Source organism: Electrona antarctica (assembly GCF_951216825.1).
Source record: "Electrona antarctica genome assembly, chromosome: 13".
Classification (NCBI taxonomy): Eukaryota; Metazoa; Chordata; class Actinopteri; order Myctophiformes; family Myctophidae; genus Electrona; species Electrona antarctica.
The window spans coordinates 27,328,281-27,356,275 of NC_136794.1; the positions used below are offsets into that span (position 1 = coordinate 27,328,281).

General features: G+C 42.7%; 1 protein-coding gene across 2 annotated transcripts; it reads right to left on the bottom strand.

The window, feature by feature from the left end:
• Window positions 1-841: 841 nt before the first annotated feature.
• Window positions 842-22,361, bottom strand: usp37 (ubiquitin specific peptidase 37). 2 transcript variants are annotated; one of them, XM_079518917.1, is made up of 24 exons: window positions 22,217-22,361; window positions 20,063-20,275; window positions 19,429-19,579; window positions 18,887-18,972; window positions 18,429-18,544; window positions 18,200-18,277; window positions 17,880-17,968; window positions 17,664-17,748; window positions 15,675-15,830; window positions 14,839-14,970; window positions 13,995-14,118; window positions 12,421-12,668; window positions 12,179-12,296; window positions 11,657-11,736; window positions 11,238-11,402; window positions 11,057-11,110; window positions 10,773-10,920; window positions 10,087-10,306; window positions 9,027-9,196; window positions 6,641-6,701; window positions 6,363-6,478; window positions 4,411-4,480; window positions 4,137-4,275; window positions 842-1,403 (listed from the first exon to the last, which is right to left on the bottom strand). In XM_079518917.1, the coding sequence occupies exons 2-24, from the start codon at window positions 20,228-20,230 to the stop codon at window positions 1,313-1,315; spliced, it is 2,865 nt and encodes a 954-aa protein (XP_079375043.1). In that variant the 5' UTR covers window positions 20,231-20,275; window positions 22,217-22,361; the 3' UTR covers window positions 842-1,312. The 2 variants fall into 2 exon arrangements, with proteins under 2 accessions (XP_079375043.1, XP_079375042.1); XM_079518916.1 differs by having other exon boundaries at window positions 22,116-22,354.
• Window positions 22,362-27,995: the final 5,634 nt, after the last annotated feature.

The following is a 27,995-nucleotide window of genomic DNA, read 5'->3' on the forward strand; positions in this document are numbered from 1 at the left end:
CACTTGACATGGCATCAGGGGCACGTTTGGGAAGGTGTGACATTTCAGAACTAGAAGATTTGAGGACTTATTTCCTGAATCGTTTGTCCATGATGACAGCTGGGCAAACTAACTTGACACAGCCGAAACAATTCCCCTAGGCCCAAACCATATTAATACGGTGTAGTGGGCATTTCTGTTCTGATTTTGTGTAACATATGGCAAGTAAAATGGTTACACAGAAAATGTACCTGCATTATTTTTTTTAACAAATGCATTGTTGAAACTAGTATAATTGGTAGTTTAACCTTTATCATTATTGTACAATATCACTTCTTGCTCTTCAAGCAGCAGAGCTGAATGACAATAGCAGATGAAGTCTTAAAATGTATACTGGTCATTAATACAGGGATGGAGAAACTTTCAGATTGTGTGGGGCAATCAAAGCTAGAATTTACAACTCTGCCGCAATAAATAAACTGTTAGGCTTTAGAAGAGTAACCCTAGCTGATTTGCACATACTGTTTGAGGTTTCACAAACATTCTAAAGCAGTTGTGCAACTTTCAATGTAAAGCTCTGCGTACATAGATTCCTTAAGACAAAAGAAAAAAAAAACTTTAACTGGGAGGCACTAGGGTTTCCCCCTAGAGGCGTTTATAAAAGACAAGCCTCTTTTCCTCATAGATTTTAAAAAACATGGATAAAACAGACACTTAACATTACATGTGTAAAGCATTGTGAGCTCAAACAAATGCCCCACTGAAACTCTTAAGACAGAACCGGAAAGCTGAACAGAATTGGCCAGTTTGTGCCAGAAAATAAATATTGCACCACATGTATCCGAATACACAACCCTCTAACTCTAGATTATTTTATACTCCAACATAGAATATATCTTTATTCATAGTTTATATTGGAAATTAAAGGTCTCAAAACCATACAATCCAAGGGGAACCACCTGGTGTCGGCTGGTGAAGGTATGAATGGATGGCAAGTTGAACTGCCAAGAAAACAGGTTTTTACTAAAGTAAATACAAAATATATATGCACTCCCAGAATGAGGAGGCAAAAGTCTCCCCAAAAGAAAACAATTGTACAGTATTTCTTTAAACTGTCTTGACAGTTTGCTGCCTGTGGTTTGCAGGAACAAGCTTAAAGTCTGGTTTCTAACGTTCTGCACAGGAAGGGGGCGTGCCTGAAGACGACCAAAATGGACGGCGATCAGTAGTACTTGAGTTCTTCTTTCACTGTAAAATTTGAATCCATCTGTTCACAGGATAGTTTGTTGCACAGAGTGTTTGTGTGTGTTTAGGGTAAAGTAGCGTGGAATGCTCAAAGGGGTTGCAGGACGCTTCTTCCTGCCTCTGATGCTCCTCCGTTGGCCCCATTCCTCTCCATCTCAGATAACTCCTCAAACACATCCCTGAGGACATGATTTTAAAATTATTATCAAAAAAGGAAGTTTTAATGTTCAGGTTTTCACAAGGACAAACTTCCAAACCTACCCTCCAATCCTATCTTGGTTAGGTCCTATTTAACGCATTTATACCTGAAGCAGATTGTGAAAAAAACATAATCCGAGTACCACAATGTAAAAAGTAGGGGGGTTACTTTCAGTTACTTTTGAGCAAAACTATTTATTAGATAAAACAAGTTTTACAATTGATGACAAGAGCAGAATGTTGAGCCTATGAAATTAAGAAAAAAAAACTACAGAAATATTGTTAAACTAGAAAAAGTGCCCTTCTGGGCACAGGTCTCCACCAGGAGGATATAGGAGTGTGTGTGATGTTTGGCAAAATGTTTAGGAGTAATATAAACATGTTTTTGTGTGGGGGTTTTTTGCAACAATTTTCTTCATTTTGTTGAGGAAATGCAGAGCCAGATCACTCATAGCATCTCTGAGGATAGAATTCTGGATGAGCAGGACATGTGCAGCATTTTGTACAAAACGGGCCACTCGATCATGAATACTTTGGAAGGCAATCTTAGCCAATCAGTGTAGAATCTGAGAAATTCTAACAGACTCGTCTTGATCACATGACTACAGAGATCATGTGTACCGATTTGCGTGAGATTTGGATGAAATCTGTGCATGTGTTTAGCAGAAATCGGCCTCATGGTGGCGCTATAACCGGCAGATGTGGAGAGATGCAGGGAAAATGTTTTTCCATGGCCTCTAGGGAGTGCGCATACATAAGTTGTATACAGATCGATACAGGAATTGCCCTGTTATAGCGCCACCGTGAGGCTGATTTGGAACAAAATGAGTGGCATGTCGTCCACGGCCTAGTGGAAATGTGCGTGTATAATTTCACAGAAATTGCACACAGTTTGTGATTTGTGGCATTTTGTTCGAAACGGACCAATCATGTGAGCTTTGGAAGCCAATCTTAACCAATCAGGATGGAAGATGGGAAATGGTGCAGATCCGTGTTGATCACATGACTATGGAGATAGTGTATACCGAATTGTGTGATGTATGGATAAAATGTGTACGAGTAATCTACAGAAATGTTTTTGCCTAAATCGGCCTCATGGTGGCGCTATAACAGGCCGTTGAGGAATATTTTGGGCAGAGGTTCGTCGTTGGGATCCAGGGAGTGTGTGTGCAAAGTTTGGCATGGATCGGGCCAACGGTGCCGGAGATTAGCTGGTAACGGACGGACGGACAGACACACACCGAGTGCAAAACGTACTCTCTCCCCATGCCTTCGGCCTGGTGGAGACAATCAGTGGTTCAACCTTTTTACAAGTACCACGTCAGAAAATATTTGGCTCTCAAGTAGGCCTACCACCATTATGATACATTAAAATACAGTCCTATTCAGCTAGGCACAGTACGCACAAAAGGCAAAATTAATTCTAGGGATGCACGATTAATTGGTACCATAATCAGAATAGGCCATATCGGCCATAAAAATGCCATATCGGTATCGGAACGGTCTCAAAATAATACAGATTATTTAATCTGTTTTCAAATAATATAAAATGTGAAAAATCATCAATAAGTTCAATATAAATCATAAGTGTCTAGTACCTCTAGTCTAGAACAAAAGCCAAAACAAATGTGAAAAATCTTCATTTTTCTACATTTAATTTATTTATTGATTGATTTCATACTTTATTAACAGGCTTTGGGCCAAGCCCCTATAGGGCCTAGACCTTTTCCATTGTGGTCCTAATATCGGAATCGGTCAGAATTTATGAGGAGTCCAAGCTGCTTCTTTTCACTTGACAGGGGACATTTCCCTGGCCGGACGTAGCGCGTGGAAGGAACACGTTATTCCCACCAGTTCCTTTCCCCTCCATCAGGCGCCCCGGCTGGCCAGGGGGTGGTAGTTTTAGAGACCAGGATTACTGCATATTTTTGTGAGGGTACCTAGGGGACACGGGGAGAACATGCAAACTCCACACAGAAAGGCCCTTTCGCCAACCCCACCTCGGGTATGGGCACTGATGGCGTGGAGGAGGGAACGCGCCCACAGCGTCCCCAGCTGGAATCGAACCCAGGACCTTCTAGCTGTGAGGCGAGTTCGAAATGATCTTGATACCACCATCACACTGGTCATTGTGGTCAACACAGAAGCCGTTGAGGGTTGATTTCACCCCCCTGCGTGTTACTTATATCCATAGAGTTATGGTTATGTCCGCATCATATAGCGAGCAATGTATAGCCTACTAGTGTGCCATTTGAACGGTATCCATTGTATCATTCCACTCCGTCAGAATCTCACTACCCACGGCCACCCGTGTCCCCGCGTCTACAGAGCGCTCCCCACACACACCCCGCCTCTTGTCCTGTTACAGATCACTGTCAGGAGAGTCCGCTGGCTACAGATCATGCTATAAAATGTAATATAATTACATAATACGGGGACTGGAGAGTTAAGATTCCGACGGTGGGGAAAACCATTGGTTCTGCAGGGACCGACGCACGCTGCTCGTGTGCCCACACTGTGCAGTGCCATGGGCAGCAGCAGTGACACATCGCAGCCCCTGATCATGTCTCATGCGTACTTTATTTCGACTGATTATTTTATCGTTTGGTGTTTTATTTGTAGGCCTAAAATTGTAGGCCTAAAATTGATGAGGGGAAGGGGAGAATGTAACCAAGCCTGTAATCAAAAATAAGTCCGTTATTCCAGCAACTCACTTATTCATGTAGAAGAAGATGTATCCACTGCGGTCACGGTCCCGCTGGACAGTCGCTTCCAGTGTGCGCGACACATCCAGGTCATTGTAGGTCAACCACGACTGCTTCTTCATGTCGTACACGTCACTGATGTAATGACCTGTTTGGAGGACAAATTGTGTTTAGTTTGAGACATCTCAAGTCAGTTCCCATCAGCTACAACTCTAACGTCTGTGCAGTAACTTGGCGAGGCCATTTCTTTTCTCACTTTACATTCAGACACAGGCGTTCTTACCAGAGGATGAGCTGTTCCCGATGTGACTGACTACACTGATGAGTCTGAATGAGTTTGTCAGGTCTCCATTCTGCAAACAAGAGGGACAATTAGCGGTTACAGGGGAATTGTGTCATTTCAACCCACTAGAGGTGGATGGTGGTTGTGTTCACTTATTATACAAAAAAAAAACACCTGGAAATATTGAATGTCAAATAATGTATTGCGGCCTTTGGTCGACCATATGCCCATTTTGAACAATGTACCCAGTGAAGGCCTCACAGGTCCATTTACATTAACAAAATTCCAGAGACCGTTATAGAACCGTGTGCAGCCAACCACCTAACATCAAATTCTGTCAAGGTATATGGGACTTGTGGTGAGGAAATTCATTTTTTTTCGGGGTGTCTGGTTGCTCAGCCAGTTAGTGCTTTTGCCGTCTTGTCTGTCCCATCTCTCTATACTGAACAATCTGAGATGAAGTCTAATAATTAGGGAAAATTTGCTAAATGTGTGGCAAATCTGCAAAAAAAATTGCTTACCACTAGCTTTCTTCACAAATGTGTTCATAAAGGTGTCTACTATCACAGAAAAAAAAGGTTCCAACCCAACTCTCTTGGGAAACTGAAAGTTGGGGTACCATTAACATCCAATATAAGGCAAAAATGTCCAAATTTCATTATACTTTAAGTAGCATGTGACGTGTCAAACTAGGGGGTTTTCATGATTCTGAATCCATTGCAAGCATTAGTACAAAAAACTACGGCTATGCCTAAAAATGGCATAGCCGTCATCACAAATGTGATGAGGTGGCTATGGCCGAATTTAGCCCAAGAGGTGTTTGTGCAAAACTAATTATTGGAATGGATTCAGCATCATGAAAACCCCCTAGTTTGACATGTCACATGCTACTTAAAGCATAATGAAATCTTGGGAATTTTGCCTTATATTGGATGTTTATGGTACCCCAACTTTCAGCAGCTGTCACAAAGTTTCCCAAGGGAGTTGGATTGGAACAACTGTATATGTGATTCTAGACACCTTTATGAACACATTTGTGAAGAAAGCTAGTGGTAAGCATTTTTTTTGCAGATTTGACACACATTTAGCTAATTATCTCTAACTATAATGCGAAGGGGGGCAAAATATATATAAAATGAAACCTCAACATTTCCTGACGATATTTCCAGATTTATGCTAGCATCAGTGGAAATGTTACACAATTTACCTTCAACAAGGTAGAGGTAAATATTTCAATATATTTATTGTGCCCAGGATATCCCCACACCTCTTTATAATTATACCCGTAGGAGGGCCAGGAGTAGGACGCCTGGACACGCCGTAAGGTCCTGTTTAAAGGAAGGGATTTTCAGAGTAAAATCTGCCTCATCTGCTGGGAACTATACACTGACACCACGCTAGACAGGAACGCCCAAAAACGTCACATCCGGGGTAAGAATTTACCCCAGAATTTTCTATGGCTGCCAATGCAACTTGGTCCAATCCTTAATCACATACGGACAAACATCTATGCCGATGCTATCTAACTTGCGGAGGTAGCGTGCCTTGTCCACGGGCAACAGATCTTTCAACGTATGGCATTGCAAATACGTTTGATAATCGCTACTCTGCTCAATATTGTTTTGAAAATGCCGTAAATTGCATTGCAGTGAACGAGCGCAAATCACAACTTCCCCCGTTTGTGAGTCACAGTTTGAGGCGCTGTTTACGCGTCATGGTGTCAGTGTATCGCCTATATTTTGAAAGATTCCGGGACAAAGTGTTAAGTTAACTTAACAAATATTTTGTGTGTAATATTTTCACACCCTGCAAATTAAAAAGGGCTTAAACTGTCTGAGTTGTTCCAGTGCCTTCCTGCCTCTGAGATGCACCAGATTAGCCTACCACAGGCTTGAGGTGCGGTGGAACTCCCTCCTGATCAAATATTTTCTGGCAGTATATGAGCTACCAACCTCAGCATTCCTTTTTAGGTTCTCTGCCTCTGCATCAGTGTACTCCATATCAAGCACATCTTCATTTCCAGAGTCTTCATCTGAGCACAGCAGCTCTGGTAAAGTGTTGTTGAACTCTGGTGGGTCAGGAGTGGAGAAAAGTGTATGAACTTTGATGTGTATTTTGGGAGGGTCAGTGTAGAATAGAACACATGAAATCCCACAGAATCACCATAACAGAGTTACCGTACACTAAACTCATCTCTAATGATGGTGGGGTTATATTCTATAGTCTATACCTTGCAAACTCAGTTCCGTGGCCCTCTTCAGATCATCATCCTCGCTCAGCTCTTTGGCCTCCTGTAAGAGGGTCAATGGAGACAGGGATTAAAGCAAAAAAAAATGTAATGGAAAAATGTTTTTCAGACCTAATATCGGATTCATGAAACGCTGTAGGGGAAACCCCCAACCTGGTATTTTTCTGATATTTAGCAGTTTTTTTTCCAGCCTCAGATTTTGTTGGGGGCACGACGTAGCGTAACCAAGCATTTGATCTGAGGTTGAGAGTTTTGGACAAGTTCAAATTTAGAACCAATGTAACTTGGGAGATTACCAAGAATGGCTTTATAAGTGAGAATATACCAATGTAGCAACCTGCGCGACGTTAAGTACCAACCCACTAGGGCGTACAGAGTACAGTGATGAGTCCTAAAGGGGGAATTGGTTATGAACCAATTCCCCCTATTTTCATTCATTAATGACACTATTACACTTTGACTCCTGAACACGAGTTAATTGACTGTAGAACACTTTCCCTCCCGTTATGTTTTCATTGTTTAATCCGGGTTTTTAATACGTTTTAAGTCATACAGGCTTTCCACAGGACAGAGTGGGATAGGTGACGCGTTTGATGACGTCATCGCAAAAAAAAGGTCCGTCGCTCTGGTGTGCAAGGGGTTATGGGAAATTGAGGCCAATGCATTACAATGGCAGCGGTTGTGTGGTGCGGACGCTTTCCTCCTCCACTCTGTTGTTGTGATCGGCACTTTGGAATATTTTTTAACACTACGACAATCGATTACGGCTGTCGGCGCAGTGGCTCTTCAAAGTTTAGTGAAAACACGGCAGGGAGATCTGGAACAGGATTGTTTCACGGCATTAAAACTGTTAACCGATTTTTTTGGCTATGGTACTGGTAAAATGGTGTTTCCCTTTAAGTTCTAGCCACCTTATGATTGCACACACAATAATTGGTCATTGATTCACATGCATCCTCACTTGTTGTTGATACAAGATGCACCAACCTCATTTAGCCACGCTGAGCGAGCCTCCTTTCACTACCAACGTCTCCATGATTATTGCTCGACTGCCTTGAAAATAGGTTTTACCACCGTGAATTGCATTGTTGAACTCCTGTGTGGTATAGAGCTCTTCATGGGTAAAACAAAAATGGTTCCGACCCCTGAAATTAATCTGTGAATTTTTCAGATTCTGAATTGTTCCGTAACATTTTCAAATAAGAAAACCAAGTCTGAATGGACAGTGGACACCAATTTCAAATTAACCAAACGCATGGGGCGTGAAGAGCTCTAGTGTGGTAGCGGGCAGCGGCCGGTTCAATTGACTGAATGGAGTGATAATCATGGAGGCGTTGGTGGTGAAAGAAGGCTCAGAGCCTCGGACGAGGCTTGGGAAGTTGGGACCAAATTAAACACCACCCCGAAGTGTTTGCATTGGCACGCCTGTGTGGGTAACTTTAGTGAGAGTTAAGGCTCATTCATAGTCTGGATTTTCGGTGGTGAGGTGACCACCGAACTACAACATGATGTCACGAGTCGCGGTGAAGAGAAAACCACCGCCACCGCTCCAGCCCTTCTCTCTGTTTTTACTCACCACCGCTCAACGTTATTTCAGCTCCGGTGGTCACCTCACGACCAGAGCGGTGGTCACCTCACCACCGAAAATCCAGACTATGAATGAATTAACAAATCCTCTAAAATCTCTGATTGGCAAACATTAAGTCTTCCGCAGTCTATTTTAATGCAAGAGAACCAAACGTAAGCACATTAATTGTCAATAACTGATGCCTTCCCTGTCAACAAATAATCACATTCTACATGTTACATGGTGTAATTCACTAGCACTCCAGTGACTTCCATTATTCCTGTAATTTCATCTTTTGGACACTGCCATGATCCATACGGAGCCAATTCCATAACTTAACAGTGGTTAAATCCGTGCTAGCTACTTTTAAGTCGACAAACGGAGCACAACATGATAGTTGCACACTGGTGTTTGTGCATGCCAAATTAAATAGCTGATATACAAGCTCATAGAGTGTCACATTCTTGACGCAATGTGAGCTTGTAGATCTGCCATTTACTCAGCGGCACAACACCAACATGCAACAATAGCTGAGGCCAACACTTCTGTGTCGGGTTACACAGCGGGGAATGGCACTGTGTGCAGCTGATCTTTGGCTGGGCAGTGGAGATTGACTACTAGCAATGCTGCGGTCATGTCACCGCTACAGACTCCCACCCACCCCCCTTATTTAATTTTTTCCCGGGTCTGCACATGTCCAATATGGGATCCTCACAACGGAAATCTGTACCCAGGACGAAGAACTTTAATGCATGTGGAGAGCACATTTGTTCAGTCTGTTTTACAAAGTTCTGTACTTACATGTTCCTGAAGGCTTTGTGCCAGGGCTTGCTGCAGCTCCTGCTCTTCTCTCTCCTGGTCGAAATTGTAGTGCTGCTGGACCCAGTCCAACTCGCCCTGCTGCTGCACGCCGTCTGGAGTCTGGTTCTCCTTGTTCTCGTCCATGGTCAGGTCCAGGGAGGCCAGAACATCTGCAACAAGCAAATACACACGCATGTCAAGACTATTTTCTCCCGAATCAGCTAAACCGATCTTCATTTGTGCAAGATTTGGATTTAATTGATGTTGAAGAAATCTCCATTCATAGAAACTTAAGCTAGGCTCAGATTTCAGGACTTTGGAAATCTGGCAACACACACACACTTATAAGATTCTCCTAAACGTGCACAAACTACAATATTTAAAATAATGGGACATCACACACACTACAGGATTCTGTATTAAGATTATTGGCCCTGGCTGAAAGCAGCACCTCACAATATTTCATCTCACGTGATCAGCACCGATATCACTGATATCGGGGAAAAAACGATTTTAGACGATATTTCAGCTGATATTTTGGCAGATTTTTCCTCTCTATGCAACGAGGCATAAATTAGGCGTATGTGCTCTCTGGAACTGGTGCTGTTGAATGGGAGTAGTCCACCGACATGATAATATCTAATACTGTTTTTGGTGCCAGGGTGGGACATTTGTGCTTTACAACCTGGTGCTGCTTGAAGAGACCAGCTTGATTAGTTTGTTATTATTATTAATTATTTTTTTTACAGGGAAAAAAAGCTTTGGGGAACCGTTGTTTCATTCAGTTTATAAGAAATGCTGTTTGGGAGCCAGTTAATTATAATTTGATAGAACAAAACATTTGAGAGTATAGTATTTTAATTATTTTAAAATGTTCTGTTCAATTTATAAGAAATGTTAAATAGTGGCTCCCTGCACTGTTAAACATTGTTATACTTAAAAACAAAACAAAAAATGCATTAAAAAAAACTCTATACTTAGTAAACTAATAGTTGACCAGGGTCCGCTCTGTACTTGGTCTGCTGTTTTATGTGGTTAAACTTTTAGTAATATACTGTACCTGCAGGCTGTTTGCTCTCCGTCTCCACCAGACCACAGGGATAGTCCAGCTCTTGAGCGTCAGCGTCCCCAAAGCCTGTGTCGGGACGGTTGGTTGGCTCATCCTCCAGAGGCGATTCAGCAGAGATTCCCGCCTCCTGCGCCTCCATTCGACTCATCTCTATCACTGCAGCCAGCATTTCATCATCGTTTAACTCTCGTGGATCCTCTGTCGACCCCCGCTGAACGAACACAGACAAATTGATATGTTACTGATATGTTAAGAAGCATATTGAACTGATGTTAAGAAGCAATTGATTTTGTAGAGAAAAGTCCTTGTAGGCACACCTACAAGGACAGGTGCGTCAGAGCCAGCAAACAAATGTGAATCATGAGAAAAAAGGTCTCGTACAGTCTTCACTTATAGAGCAGCAGTTTATTCAGCCGAGTGACAACATTTCAGTCTAAACGACCTTCATCACCTGATGAAGGTCGTTTGGACTGAAACGTTATCACTCGGCTGAATAACTGCTGTGTGCGGGACCTCTTTTTTTCTCAAGAAGCAATTGATTAAAAAATGCAAATGGTATAGTGGGCTTATGCCCTTTGCACCAAAAGAAAACTGAACACAAGTGGATAAAGGGAACGAGGTCAGGTCACTTGGCACCAGGCAGATATAAGAAACTTCTAATCAGGCAGTACACCCACCTCTTCTGGCCGATCATCCTCGTCAGGAAGGCAGTCGCTAAGGTGTCGCTTGCGGCTCACATTCGTTTTCTTGTTCAGCTCCTCTTCACTGTCCGAATCCAGGAAGATGGAAGTACAGCTAGAAGTGGCTATTTTACCACCAGCCCTCCTGCACGAACACAAACACACACACCACACACACACACACACACACAAAAGATTATTAATTAAATAATACCAGTCACCATATAGTTACTAGGATTAGCATACATTTAATCATCCATGTAAATAGTGCAAGCATTTACCGGAGAGGTGCTGAAGATGAATTGACTGACTGGGAGGTCTTGAGTGTTCGGGACCTTGAATAAAAAATAAATTACGGGGTCAGAATCCATGCCATTTTCTTGACACCAAACTATTCTATTATGAGAAGGTAGGTAGGTAGCAAGCATTTAGATGTTGATATGTGTGCGTGTGTGTCCTTACAAGGCTGCCTGGGCACTCCAGCACAGGCTGAGAGGGGGCCGCGTGGCTTCTGTGCAGTGGGATGACAGGGTCAGGTAGCGGGGAATAATCACCGGTTGTCCCAGCTTGCTGTTCGTAGACAGCGAGGCGTTGAAGCTATAACGCTTCAGGTGGAGGATGAGCACCCTGTGTGTGGTTATGGAAGTGTGAGGGAACGATTAAGAACTGGTGAAACTGGCATTTGATTTCTATGCAAAGTCATGGCCCCATCACTGTATAGAAAATATTTGAATCAACAGATAAATACTGTATGTAGCATATTATGAATGTTATGGTGGAACAATAAAGCAAAGGATAGAATTCAGGACACGACATATTCAATTTAAGCAATTATGGGTTCTGTTAAGTGAGTGAGCAGACTCCGTGAGTCTGGTCTGTACCTGGGCAGTTTGCTGAATTTATGCATCACTGTAGCCGATTTCCCATTGCACTTCTCACATGAGTACTCGATTTCTTCCATCTGTAAAAAGGATGTTGTTATATTAACCCATTTTGGCCTGACGCCGATTCTAAAATGCCTTCTAAATCCTGACCTAAGTTTTCTGAAAAACTTCAAATATTTATATAGCAGCATCAAATATTTTTAATTTTTGAATACTCTACATACTGTACAGACCCCCAAGAGGGGTTCCCATCCAGAAGGGTTAGAACGCCAAAAGGGGTTCCCGCCCAGAATGGGTTAACTCCACTTTCACAATTTTAAATAACTTTATTATGTTAGTATGTATGCATGGCTTGCATGCACCTATAACACTGAGACTTTAGAGACATTCTACACAAAGTTGGTCAATGCAGAATTTAGTGGAAACTAGAATCGGCCTCAGGTCTTAATGGGTTAAAACAAATTACTGGGGGGAAAAAATAAATACACATCATATCCTTGTTACGGGTTCAAGCCTCACCCTGAAGAAGAGATCCAGAGAGTCCTGGATGGAGCGCAGCGGGAGGGTATTCTTTCTGCGCGGCAGATCGATGGAGAGGTCATTGAACTGCTCCCTCTTAGTCACCACCTCCCCACAGCTGCAGCACACATAAGCAGGTAAGAAAATACATTCATTTATTTTTTTACAACAAGGAATTTAGCAAGGAATACAAAAGGTACTTTGCTCAAAGATGGCAATTCCAAAGAGGGAACAGGTCTTACCATTTGCAGGTGATGGTGTGCTGAACCTCAAACTCCATGTTGACCACCACAGGGCAGGTGTAGATGCGGGAGGTGTCGGTGTCCTCGCTGGGCTCTGCCTTGGCGACCGGTGATGTAGCTGCCGTCTGCTGGGCATCATCCCACACTGCAGACGAGGACGCCGCCGCTTCATTTCTCCAGCTCTTGTTCATCTTCTCCACGTCCTCCTTCAGCTGGTCCAGACACTGGCTCAGAAACTCATGGGCATCCTGGGAAGACACAAATTCAATAAAAAGGCTAAACGATCATTGAAACAAAAAGCAAAAATTGCAGAGAACAATCACAGAACTTTGCCCAGGCACTACTAAGTAAGAGACAAGGTTCTATCTAAGCAATCAATCAAAAATGTTGTCAAAGACTGGAAACTAAAGTACCACTATGAAAATATATTAAAAAGGTAATGGTTCCTTAATGAGCATAATCTCACCCACAGTGCACAGCCAGAACCAAGTGGGGTACACCCAAGTTCAGGTACGTTACATTTTCCGTTTAGATGATACACATGCTTTGGGTAAGAAAATAAAGACTTGTTGGTGGATTTGGTGTGGTTAAGGATCTGGGAAGGAACGGCGATACAGATTTTGTAACAACTCCTAGAGGAAATTCGGTACCAGAGTCACAACCTTAAAAAATACTGCCCAGGTAATACTACAACATAAGACTAATGCTCTACAAAATGTATCTCCAGGATGTTATTTGAATATATTGTTAAGTATGGTAACTGCCATCGTGTGTGATGCACATCCGGTCACCTTGATATATCAGCATGTGTCAGTTATAATAACTTGTATTTCATTGGCTTATTTCCTTGGTGGTAAGACATGTGCTTAGTGTGATCAAGTCTATCTGGTTAAAAGACAACTCTAACCTACTGGCTGTTTCAAGTTTACAAAACCATCTACACCAGTGGTTCCCAAACTTTTCAGCCTGTGACCCAAAACAGAAATTAGATATTTGCCTGGGATCCACTAATTCTGAAATGTGTTGTAATTTTAGTAATTTCTTTGTGACATCACTGGAACTACACCCAAAATGAGTAAACTAAAACTAAGGGCACCCATAACAATATGTCCGTGACCCACAAATGGGTCCCAACCCACTGTTTGGGAAACAGTGATCTACACTAACAGGACAGCATGCAGCGATGTTACTGTTCTTACATTTAGCATGTATCCAGGTGTTACCGTTCTTACATTTTGCATGTATCCAGGTGTTACTGTTCTTACATTTTGCATGTATCCAGAGATGTTACTGTTCTTACATTTTGCATGTATCCAGAGGTGTTACCGTTCTTACATTTAGCATGTATCCAGAGATGTTACTGTTCTTACATTTAGCATGTATCCAGGTGTTACCGTTCTTACATTTAGCATGTATCCAGAGATGTTACTGTTCTTACATTTTGCATGTATCCAGGTGTTACCGTTCTTAAATTTTGCATGTATCCAGGTGTTACCATTCTTACATTTTGCATGTATCCAGAGATGTTACTGTTCTTACATTTTGCATGTATCCAGAGATGTTACTGTTCTTACATTTTGCATGTATCCAGAGAAGCGCTCGGCCGTGGCAGAGATGGCACTCTTCACCTTCCTCAGGAGGTCCTTCTTCATCTCTGGACAGCCCACATCCTTCTTTGCCATGAGGTGGGCAAAACGCCTAGAAGAATCAAATAAACCAAACTGAAGTCGTACTGCTTCCTGAAACCTAGATTTTACTAGTGGCTTTTTATGAACTGTGTGTGTCTACTGAAGGATTTAAGTAAGAGATAAATAATTAAAACAATTAAATGTGGCCCAATAATAAAAGTGTATTATGCTTAATACGCCCCGGACCTCAAAATTGAGGTCTGGGGCAAGGCTAGGCTAAACTTCCGCTCACTCGAGCCATTGAGTTATAATTATACTTCCGGCAGTCTTCCGGGTGTTTCAAAACGCCACTGAGCAACTTCCACTGAAATGAATAGCGGGGGGGCGGGGCTAGCGCTCCGGTTCAGTCTCTATCCTTTATAGCTCTATGATCACCACCCACCTGAAAACCAGGCATACTTAATGAACTGGTGGGTGTGGCCACATAAAATCATTTTAACACGTTTTTGTATAATCATAGTACCTGATGATCATGTTTTAAGGGGGGGGTGGATCACGGCATTCAATCTTTAAAATGTTTTGAACCAATGAACCTTTTCAGGACTGTCAAATCACATTTTACTTATTTTCTGGGGCCTGAAACATGGTTTACACAAGAGTGGAAATGCATACGACAGGCCTTTGCATAGCTGATCCCTGGTTTAAATACCCCACAATATTCCACACATTGAGTCAATGAGCTACTGGAATTTTCTACAAGCAAAGCATTAATACATTTGTGTCATGCTACCTGAGCAGTGCGTTGATGGGCACCTTCTTCCAGGGGATACCTTGTCTTAACATATCATTATTGAAGGAGGGGAGGCTGAACAGAGACTGCAGGATGGCGTTCATGTAGCACGTGTTACCAAGGTTGGAGAACCTACAGCAAGTTGAGCGGGAGGATTAGGCAACACAACAGTACATGTTCTCAACAGAATTACACAGCTGAGCTTTATGAGAACACCCACCCCACCAATATATACATTTATAATAGACAATTTCTGCTGTGGTACTTCTAGTGTGTATTAATGTGCTATGGATGTGAACTAGGCACAGGACAACATGAACATGTTAGAAGTATCCTTCCCCAAATCATTCATACAATGGAAATATTCCTTAACATTTCTGTGCCGCTAGCAAACGTGTAGTTAAGCTGTGCCAGCCGATCAAGTGATTTTTCATCATGTTCACAGACTGTTGAGCAGCCAGAAGACCACTGTAACCATCGGCTATCATTAGCTTTCCTTTCGCCAGAAACTTTTACAGGTCGGGAGCGATGCGAGACAAAGTCACAAATTACATCCGAACATTGGATGAATCAGGATTACCATGGACAGCGAACGTAGAAGCGGAGCTACGGGGCTTTGAAAATCCTGCTTTTAACTGAGATAAATGGAGTGGTTGCAAAGATCCCATAGCTGGTGGTGACTGAGGCGTTGCATAGCAACCAGACCAATGTTAAAAATTGGCTTTGGGCCAAACCGATTCATATATGGAATAAACGGGGGTCCGGGTGTGTCTCTGGAGAACGCAACAAATCCGGATTGGCAGAGCTATGGAAACCCTCTCTGATCATGTACTCACCCTTGCAGAGGGGGCTGGGGCTGAGCCAAGGTCGATGGTCGTTGCTTGTTCCAGCCACCGTATTCCAAGGATGAGCGCACTTTCTTGAATGGAGTGGAGTGGATGGGCTGCATGAGGCTTCTCTTGGCTCCAGGATACTGGTGTGCACTGGATGGCCTGAAGGTCAAGGAACAGTGAGGACATGCAGATGAGTAAATGTTACCGTGAATGTTAACCGTTTAACTGAAACGTCCTGTCATTGAGTAATATTTTCTCACACCTTTACAGTTTACTGTTCAAATATTGTGGTGCCATCAGTGACTTGTCCCAAGAAAATATGTCTAAAATCTGCAAATCTATATATATAATAATAATAAAATAATATATCTGTCAATAAAAACAAATTCTGGTTCTAAAACTGACAAAATGGTAAACGATGCATTTATATAGCGCCTTTATCCAAAGTGCTTTACATAGATTGTGCATAACATTCACACACTCACACACACAGTCATACACCGATGGCTTTGACACACTTATATTTTCTCTGATTATGCTGTCGGGGAGCTTTTTGGCACTCGGCGACAAAACCCCTAATCCGACACAAGATCAGGCTTTGATCGCCAAAGTTTTGCTCGCTGTGTGTGAAAGGCTCTGCGAGAAGATCCAGCGGCGATAAAAGCGCTTGCCAATGCCTTCCCGAGCACTTCTGAATATCTAGCAGGTTTGATATTTGACTCTCGCCGACTGGACATCATACAGTATGAACAGGGTTGCGACTGCACCCAGAGAAGGTCCATATTAAAACCAATGAGAGCACAGGACAGCTGTGCCCAGACAGAAAGTCTGTCCGTCTGTATCGATAGATGATAATATATAACCTTTATTCCGTGGGTAAATTCAGGTGTCATACATGTTGGTAGCTAAATTAGCCTATAAAACCAACGCATCTCATAATAATGTTGATAAAACCGTGTTGGAATCTACGCTGCAGCACAAACATTTTACCACATGCGCTGTGTGTGTGAGCACACATACTGAGAGACACACAGAGCTGGAGACAGAATTATAGTTATATTCTCTGTGTGCTCGGGCTTGGTCTCACGCATGAATCACGGGATCCTGCAAGTACGTGACGAATGAATTGGAGAGAAAAAAACGTATATAGCCTATAGGCCTATGTATCGGGTCTGGATCGCATCTTGGTACTTTTGCAGTGTGTGATCCCTAGTCGGCGATCAATCGTTTAGAGACAGCTGATTAAAAAAACAAAACTAATCTGTATACATAACGATCTGATGACTCCCCGACAACTATAAAAGTCCTACAGTGTGTGTAATGGCAATTTTAGAATGCCAACTTACTTTGTCGTACATTCATTATTGTGTATTTATCTTCCTTCCATTAAGTCTCTTTGCTCACCAATGTGCTCAGTCTAATTCATGCAGCTGTCAATCTGACAGCTGAAGGCTCCAAGCCCCACTGGCAAAGGTGTTACTATGACCTATTTTGGGTGTTGTTCTCAGATTAGGTTGTTTCCTGCTTGCTGAACTCCAACCATGAAAGGAGATGTTGAATAAACCACCTGGTAAATAAAGGGGAGTGAATTCATTGAGGGAGGGGACTGGGGGAGAACGGAGGCACAGTCATGTTGCCATTCTGCTGTACTGAGGACCTACTGACAATGAATAAAGAATGATGACGATGCCTGAATCTTGATGCTGTGTCCTGCTTCCGATGCTTTCCGCTGCTTACGAATAGTGAGACCAAAAAAAACTCCCTTTACAAGTGTAGGGACTATAACTCTGGGGGAGCCCGGGGATCGAACTGGCAACCTCACGGTCCCCATCCGGCCGCTCTACCGGCCACTCTACCCCTGAGACACTGCCGCTCCTCAACAACTACAACAATTACATACAGCCAGGGAGTTCATTGCAAAATCATTCATTCATCATCAATCATTCATTGCAAATTTGCAACAAACCCAGCACTGTTGAAATGTCATCTTACCTGTCTAAATAAGAGCTGTAGTCTTTAGTCACTGATCGGCTACCATAAAATGATGTGGGCTGGAGAGGGGTGGAGCTCAGTGGAGCTAATGGTCAAGACACAAAGGAAGGATGGTTCAAGTGTCTCACAATAAACAAAATTCAATCAACAGCTCAATTACTGCCATTACAGTTTCTGTAATAGAAAAGGGCAATTAAATAATTAATATTTTGGTACCCGAGTTACGGTTCTCCTCCGCTTGTTTCAGTTTCTCTTTGCAGTTTACCAGGAACTTCCGGGATGGGTCTGACGTTGCCTTATTATTGCTGAGGGTAAAAGATAACTTTGTGATACTGTGAATGATTTACCATAATTGTGTGTGATATACACCAGTTAAATCTTACCAAAAGAACACACAGCCATCTACATTGCACATGCTGACATTTTGATTCTTCACATGTTACAAAATTCAAAGTTTCGTCCATCACACTTCAGCTCTGGTCAGTTTTTGAGTCGAGCATATGCAGGTGTTTTTAATTATTAGATTTATGCTTTACCTGGATGAGTCATTTTCCTTGGGATAGTCCTCACTTAGGTCACTGTCAGAGGTCAGCAATCTCTTCCTCTTCTCACTCCTTAAAAAAGCAAACATACAGCATATGTAATGAAGCCACGGTGCAGCAAACAGTCAGCCTGCAATTACATTAATTTCTACATTGGTACACTAGCTAAATTGCATTGATCGGCTGACAAATATATATAAATAAGTAAAATAAATAAAGTAACCTGTTTTCCGAGAGGCCTGTGCGGCTCGGAGTGGAGGTTGCTCGGCTGGGGCTGCCCAAGGGCTTCCGCGGTGTGGTGTCTTCCCTACCGTCCACACTCTGCCGCCTCGGGGTGGTCTGATAGAAAGGTTTTTAATTTACAAGTAGGAAGAAATAGCTAGATCCACTATAAGCACAAATGTGGAAAGAATGTGCAAAATGATGCTTTGTTTGGTTATAATAATAGTTCTGTACCCTTGAGTTGTTTAGGGGGGTATTCATTAACTCTACATCTAAACGCCATACGTGAAATTCATCCCCTGCATTCACCCATCCTAACTATAAAGAGCAATGGCCGCTATTAATACAGCATCCAAGGAGCAGTGGGTTAGTTAGGTTGTCTGACTCTTGGGGGGGAGAGAATCGGTGACCTTCTGATTTGCAGGCAACCACTTATCTACCATTCCCAAACATACATACCTGTCTTTCTCCAGATGGACTCGTCTCATTTTTGACAGGCCGGGTTCCCAGTACGAAGCTTGCGCTGCCATGTGACATTTTTAAAACTGCAAATAAAAATCAAATAAAGTTTATAAAACAACGGAAGACAGAACTGGCACCAACAGGAAACAGTCAAATTTATTTTTGTTCTGCATTTTAGGATATTTCAGTAATAATAGAAATTATAAAAATAAAGACAGTAGGCTATAAATAAGAAAGGCTCTGCACACAGTCTATCCCTCCAAACTTTGTGGGAGCAAAATTAGGGATTTAATAATAAACTTTATTTATAATATAGCACCTTTCATGACATAGAAATGCAGCGCAGAAAAAGAGAAAAACTAAAACAAGCAAAAAGAGTAACATTAAGACAAAACAATAGCGGTTTTAAAATCTCAACTTTTTAGTGCGTACAAGACACTGGGATTAGACATTTGCACATAAGAATGTCAAGAGAACTGTGTGGGCAACAATTTGATCCTCCTTGTGGATCGCTGCAGTATGTAGGCGTTGTTCACTACCTTGTTTTCCTTGCTTCACCTTCTCCAAGTATTCTTTGGTTTTCTGGGTCAAAGCAGGGGGCATTTTATCCAGGGTGATATTACTGGCGTCCTTTAAAGTGAGCGAGATTCGGTTCTGGTTCTGGGAAATGCTCTTCACATTCTGGTTGAGCTGAGGAAAAAGTAAACAATTATGACAGATGCCGGTCGAATGTAACCGTTTTGCTTGCTAATGGCATGTCTACAAGCAAAAAATAAAAAGCCGTTACGGCTTCTTTTCATTGTCTGCATTGTCTTTTTGTCAAATCACGTTGTGACACATTTGATTTTTTATATAACCGCATGCGTGTGTACACACACACAAACACCTATGTATACACACACGTGTACAAAGACAAATCCCACATAAAACCTATTCTAGGGGGAACATTCGACCAAAACAGCAGATGTAGATATAACAGATATAACAGCTTGTAGTTTGACTATTTTCGTCAAAGAGATTTGGCGTTATCGGGTGGGGGGCAGGGACGGATGGACAGAGTGGGCTAAATGCAGAGCCCTGGGGGGCAGACCCCCGCCAACTAAGTATGTAGGTATATAGGGTTTAAGTTTGTTGATAAGGACAATAATGGTGTAAATTCCATTATAAATATACCTGGAAAGTTTTACCAGCACCACAATTTAATTTGATGCACAGGTTGATTTTGCTGTCTTTCTCCATCATTTCGAAGGTCCCTTCTCTCCACCTGCAGGCACCTCCTACGCCTATGCCGTTAAAGCGTATCTTGACAGTAGATCCGCTGGAAAGCTTGGGCATGGCCATGGCTTGCTGTCTGGGTGGCACACTCCGAGGCTGATCCAACAGATCCTAAAACCCATAAAAAATAAAGATACATGAATAAAAGCCATGTTTGCAAGCTATTACATACAGTCAAAGTGACATCAAGCTTACGCTGTTTTGAGCTTGCACGCAGCACACCTTGTGTGTAGAATTTGTAGATGGACAACCGTCACCAAAAATGCTGGATGAAAATGTAGTTCAGTCAATGTCATTATCCAGAGACAGACTGTTTTGTACAATGACAATTACCCCAGTGTTTAAATAGCATTCTTATGTACCACTACAACGAATCCATGATAGTGTTATTATGGGCCGTCCACAGCACTAACTATAAATATGTCCACTGTAGTCGTTTGTTGTGGTGTGGACTCTGCAAGACACTTTAGTTAGCAATGGGTCTGGTCTAGTCACTACAGTGTAGTGACTACACCACCAAGATACCCATGTACCTGCCTAAATAATATACTTCTTTAATGTCAACAAAGTCCACACTCAACACCAGAGGGGTTCAACAAAACACATGCAACGCAGATTTGGCTCAAACAAGGGATTAAATTAATTTCGCTCCCATGCCACCCAGTAAAATGTGGAACACCCTACCAACAGCCATTAAGACATGTGAATCCCTCCCTTGACTCCTTCAAAACTGCTCTCAAAGAGCACCTGGCTACAGGCGACTGCAATTCGAAAACGGACCCTGTAAATTAAGTTTGAGCCCCGCACCCCTTTCTCCCCATACTGTACATGTTTTCCCTTTTTTACTTTTATATGATGATTCTGTTTTTTTAAGTGTATATATTTGTAGAGATTGTACATCTCCAAATGTTCTGATGAATTCAAATGGTTGAACCTGTTGTAAACAAGTGTAATGCTTAATCATGAATCGTCCACAAAGTAACAGTTTTTGTATTGACTTGTGTTTCGTTTGAAATGTATTCATTCGGCATACTGTGAAATAACAGTTTCAAAATCAATTAGAACGATTTTGAAAACAATATGTTCATGGTTATAGTGCTTCACTGCTTGGTGTGCACGACTCATTGTCATCACTGCCATTTACTCTCTGTCAGTCGACTCTCGGAATATCGTTGACGTGAAGCAAGCAAGACAATCTAACCTACAAATCTCAGAGATGTTACCAATCAATGGACAACACGGAAATGCCTTTTCCTAGCGGCTAACAACAGCCATCTAGGTTAAAAGTTGCACAGTAACACCTACTACGGCGATAAATCCTCAGGTACAGACAGTGTGGAAGACTAAAAGACCAAAGTCAATGCAAACTCAAAACAAAAACAACAGCACGTTGAAATCACACTACCCATCAAATCCGACAAAATGAGATTCTTCCCAATGTACCGGTAGATGCTAGCTGGCTAACAAGTTACCACATCTTAATACATAATGATAACACTTTATGGCCAATGTTATGTTGAGCAGTAGCAGCATCACAGCCTGTGTTGCCGTTAGCCACAGCTAGCATACATGACTATGTAACGTTAGCCATCACACACACACACACACACACACACACACACACACACACCGTACGGCTCTATTGGCTAATGTTAGCTATACACAGTTACACACTGTCAATTAAACGACAGCTAAATGTATTTAGCGGTCGTTTAATTCTCGAACGGGCAGCTCGCAGAGACGGTGACGTCAACGGTACGGAGGTACGGTGTCTTTGGAGCAGCCAAAGACAGCGAGCTAACGGCGGTGAATGGACGGGGGCCACGATTAGCGCCGACTAGCACGAAAGCTAAGCTAACGGGGCTAATTGTGCGGCTGATTGTCGTTCGGGTCGGCGTTGGAAAACATTGTCCCAACACTTCATCTCCGCGGCGTCACGCGCGTGTCTTACCCGTGTTACTTGCTTGCTCCTCTGGGAAAACTTTTAAATCGCTGTAATTCCGATTTCCCGAGTTTTCGGAGGACAGAAAGTTGGGTTTTGCCGGCATTCACCTGCTCCTCTAGATGTGATGATGTTGTTGACAGACAGAGCGAGAGCGGTCCACACACACATCACACACACGACGCTTCGCAGCGCTGCGCGATGATGGCGGGAATGGATTTTTACAGCGGAAATGACGTCGACTCTAGTCTCGCGATGCTTGAAGACTGTTTCTTTTAATCCGGTGAATTTGCTTCTTCTTCTTCTTCTTTTTGTTGTTTTACGGAAGTTGGCAACCAGTTTATGGTGCATTACCGCCATCTAGTGATCCATCTCTTGGATCAACCGTACTCCGAGTCCCAAACCATATACCCACACACACTCTCACTCTTTCTCTCACACACCTTTACCTAAAGGCTAAACTATAACCTGTCAAACACTGTCAAAGAGACCCTCTAATGTTATTTCCTGCACCCCTATGTCCCTCATCTGAGACCTCATCGCCTCCTCTGCAACGGTGAATTTGCTTTATTCTTTTACTCTGGATATCTATTATACAATTGAAAAGGTGTGCCCAAAAAGCTGTGCGCAACCCAGGAACAAAAGGCACCAGCTACTACGTCACTGACACACTGCAACACACACTGCAACAACCCACTAAACACACTAACACGTCACAGACTTACCCTCCGCGTCAACGGCGTCAACTATGGGAGTGCTTGAGGGCTTGGGCACCCCCTGAAAAATTAATAAGCCAAATAGCACCCACTGAGATATCCCCTCATTTTGTCACGTAATCAAGGGCTGAAGATCCCCTTCCCTGGTTTTTGGAGGTGGGTTGGCTTATTTCTCTCACACAATGTGGCAACACTGAAGTCAAAACAAAAACAAGACACGTAGGCACATTCCACACACCTTTAGGTGCTTGGGCCACTGTCTGGGCGAACAGGTATTCATTCATTCAAATGCTAATAAGGTGCCGACAAGATCACGATGCCCGCCGCCGCGGCCACCCCGGCCGACAAGATCACGATGCCCGCCGCCGACAACGTAGCTGCCGAGGCGGACAGCACTGTCAGCGCCAACACAACGGCTCTTTTAAGAGCTAATAATTCTAAAAAAGAAAGGTGTCGTCCGCAGCAGCCAGCAGTCCGGGGGCGCAAATATCAACCCATCTGGAAAGAGACATTTACCTGGATCACGTACAACTCTACGAAAGACTGTGTGTTGCTGTTTTGATGTCGTATTATATTGTATTATATTGTCGTATTATATTATTGCTGCTGCATTGTCTGAAGGAAGCCAAACAAAAATAAGTTTTACTCTTATGTACGTGTACCTGTACACAAGATGTAACAATAAAGCACAACCTTGAACCTTGAACCTTGAAACAATTTAATGTGTTTGTTGTGAACTGAAAGCGCACTGTGTTCAATAGCAAACTAAATAAAGTACCAAACGAAAAAAAAAATCGTTTTTCCCCGCGTCGGGGGGGGGGAAGAGGCGGGGCTGGGAGGCGGGGCTGGGGAGCACCCCCTGACGTTTTAAGAACCTTACGCCCCTGCTCCGCGTCGATCCACGGCTATCTCCTCATGTCGCGCAGCACGCCCACATTCAACACCACCCGCGTAAAAATTGTCATTGCACTGCCACTAAAGCCGCCTCCCGTCCAGACTCACAAACAATATCAATATCAATAATAAACACAAACACGCCACAAGCACCGACACCCCCGCCTAATTTGTTGCCAGGTCTATGAAAACAAGCCCAGAAAAAATGCCATTCAACACGCTACTTACAACTCGCTTACAATTCGCGGACCTGGCAACACTGCATCCTGTTTTCCCATTGGCTACGGTTGCTACAACACGCATTTGCACTGCATGTTGGGAGCAACACAGCTTAATGTAGGGGTCACCGATTGCTGTGCTACATCCCCCTCATGTTCTCACCACCCCGTTCGGCTACACCACACACACTAACCTACACAATTCTCCACATGCAACACAGGGCCCTTATTGGCTAGCCCCCTCACATGGCGATCCCCACGCAGCAAAACACAGGCCAGCCAGCCACACACACACACCCATAGATATATATATATATCTATGCACACACCCACACACACACAACGGCCACGTTCGGAAATATCGCACTGAGCGCACTGTGCAAATGCAATGCAAACTAATAGGCGAGTGTGCTTCGGTGCGGTATTTCCGAACGCGCCCATCTCATCGCCACAACGCGCGCAGTCGGATGCCAAGCTCTTCCGCGCATTATTCCTTTCCCAGTCTCACCACACCACCGACTCATTGTAACCTCGCATCAGTGTCACTGCAGACACGTAATCACACTGTGGAGGATTTGTGACTGAGTGACTGTGTGTGTGTGTGTGTGTGTGTGTGTAGTTTGATTTCAGCATGTTTTACACTGCACAGTTGCGCAGTGCACACCATGGGACAAATCGGCTTTTCACCCCCTGCCACTGTGCCCACAAACGCATGTACAAGAGGAAAACAATCTAAACATTATATACTAACGTCAGCATCGGGCAGATTAACACACACAAGCGTTATTAGTTGAGTTTTCTTATTGAAGTGCCTCTGAATTGTAACTGTGCGTTTATGTCAGTCAGCGATGCGATCCGTTGTTATTCAGCCACCAGCAGCACCATACGCACGGACTGGAGAGAGGCGACGTGTTTCTCTCCCTTCGGCTCATGTAGCCCTCATTGTAACTACAAATATTGTTCCCGAAGAAACAATGTGGGGTCACTGCAATCCAAAAGATTGTAGGCCTACTATAATGCAGTCAAGGTCCCCACAAAAATATACTACAGTATGTTCTGCTCCATTCTCAACATCTTTTGGTTTCCAAAAACAGTAACTTATTGTAAGTAAACAAAAACAGTAACAAGCAGTTTCATGTGTGCTTATTTTAATTTAATTTAATTTGCTTTGATGTGAAAATAAAATACAACAAATAATAATAATACCCATCCGTTACTACATGTGAAGGGCACAATACTGGGTTTAAAAACACAGCTGAAACATGAAGTGGAGTCTGTCAAATCTCGCAATTTCCTTCTTCCCATTGCGCTGCAACGGAACTAGGATGAGCCGCCCGAAGGGCGGCGAAATTCTAGTATTATTACAATAACAAAAAAGGTCAGGGTACGTATAATTTGTTTTTCTCTTCAAAATAAAATTGAGAAAACAAGAAAATATCATGTTTTATTTTTAAACCCAGGGGTGAAAGTGGCTTTCATTTCTTACAGGAGCTCCCAGAAATTTCATTCTGCGACGACACCCGGACGCGCCGCGAAGCGGCGACGACACCCTCGCGGCGCGGCCAAAACATTTTTGGGGGTTCAAACCCCACAGTACCCCTGAAATGCATAGAAAACTGCTTTTTTTTGGCACAGCCAATAAAAAAATTGGGGGTTCAAAAAACCCCACAGTACCCCTGAAATGCATAGAAAACTGCTTTTTTTTGGCACAGCCAATAAAAAAATTGGGGGTTCAAAAAACCCCACAGTACCCCTGAAATGCATAGAAAACTGCTTTTTTTTGGGCACAGCCAATAAAAAAATTGGGGGTTCAAAAAACCCCACAGTACCCCTGAAATGCATAGAAAACTGCTTTTTTTGGCACAGCCAATAAAAAAATTGGGGGTTCAAAAAACCCCACAGTACCCCTGAAATGCATAGAAAACTGTTTTTTTTTGGCACAGCCAATAAAAAAATTGGGGGTTCAAAAAACCCCACAGTACCCCTGAAATGCATAGAAAACTGCTTTTTTTTGGCACAGCCAATACAAAAATTGGGGGTTAAAAAAACCCCACAGTACCCCTGAAATGCATAGAAAACTGCTTTTTTTGGCACAGCCAATAAAAAAATTGGGGGTTCAAAAAACCCCACAGTACCCCTGAAATGCATAGAAAACTGCTTTTTTTTGGCACAGCCAATAAAAAAATTGGGGGTTAAAAAAAACCCACAGTACCCCTGAAATGCATAGAAAACGGCTTTTTTTTGGCACAGCCAATAAAAAAATTGGGGGTTCAAAAAACCCCACAGTACCCCTGAAATGCATAGAAAACTGCTTTTTTTTGGCACAGCCAATAAAAAAATTGGGGGTTCAAAAAACCCCACAGTACCCCTGAAATGCATAGAAAACTGCTTTTTTTTGGCAAATTGGGGGTTCAAAAAACCCCACAGTACCCCTGAAATGCATAGAAAACTGCTTTTTTTGGCACAGCCAATAAAACAATTGGGGGTTCAAAAAACCCCACAGTACCCCTGAAATGCATAGAAAACTGCTTTTTTTTGGCACAGCCAATACAAAAATTGGGGGTTCAAAAAACCCCACAGTACCCCTGAAATGCATAGAAAACTGCTTTTTTTGGGCACAGCCAATAAAAAAATTGGGGGTTCAAAAAACCCCACAGTACCCCTGAAATGCATAGAAAACTGCTTTTTTTTTGGCACAGCCAATAAAAAAATTGGGGGTTCAAAAAACCCCACAGTACCCCTGAAATGCATAGAAAACTGCTTTTTTTTGGCACAGCCAATAAAAAAATTGGGGGTTCAAAAAACCCCACAGTACCCCTGAAATGCATAGAAAACTGCTTTTTTTTGGCACAGCCAATAAAACAATTGGGGGTTCAAAAAACCCCACAGTACCCCTGAAATGCATAGAAAACTGCTTTTTTTTGGCACAGCCAATAAAAGAATTGGGGGTTCAAAAAACCCCACAGTACCCCTGAAATGCATAGAAAACTGCTTTTTTTTTGGCATAGCCAATAAAAATTGGGGGTTCAAAAAACCCCACAGTACCCCTGAAATGCATAGAAAACTGTTTTTTTTTGGCACAGCCAATAAAAAAATTGGGGGTTCAAAAAACCCCACAGTACCCCTGAAATGCATAGAAAACTGCTTTTTTTGGCACAGCCAATAAAAAAATTGGGGGTTCAAAAAACCCCACAGTACCCCTGAAATGCATAGAAAACTGCTTTTTTTTGGCACAGCCAATAAAAAAATTGGGGGTTAAAAAAACCCCACAGTACCCCTGAAATGCATAGAAAACTGCTTTTTTTTGGCACAGCCAATAAAAAAATTGGGGGTTCAAAAAACCCCACAGTACCCCTGAAATGCATAGAAAACTGCTTTTTTTTGGCACAGCCAATAAAAAAATTGGGGGTTAAAAAAACCCCACAGTACCCCTGAAATGCATAGAAAACTGCTTTTTTTTGGCAAATTGGGGGTTCAAAAAACCCCACAGTACCCCTGAAATGCATAGAAAACTGCTTTTTTTGGCACAGCCAATAAAAAAATTGGGGGTTCAAAAAACCCCACAGTACCCCTGAAATGCATAGAAAACTGCTTTTTTTTGGCACAGCCAATAAAAAAATTGGGGGTTCAAAAAACCCCACAGTACCCCTGAAATGCATAGAAAACTGCTTTTTTTTTGGCATAGCCAATAAAAAAATTGGGGGTTCAAAAAACCCCACAGTACCCCTGAAATGCATAGAAAACTGCTTTTTTTTGGCACAGCCAATAAAAAAATTGGGGGTTCAAAAAACCCCACAGTACCCCTGAAATGCATAGAAAACTGCTTTTTTTTGGCACAGCCAATAAAAGAATTGGGGGTTCAAAAAACCCCACAGTACCCCTGAAATGCATAGAAAACTGCTTTTTTTTGGCACAGCCAATACAAAAATTGGGGGTTCAAAAAACCCCACAGTACCCCTGAAATGCATAGAAAACTGCTTTTTTTGGGCACAGCCAATAAAAAAATTGGGGGTTCAAAAAACCCCACAGTACCCCTGAAATGCATAGAAAACTGCTTTTTT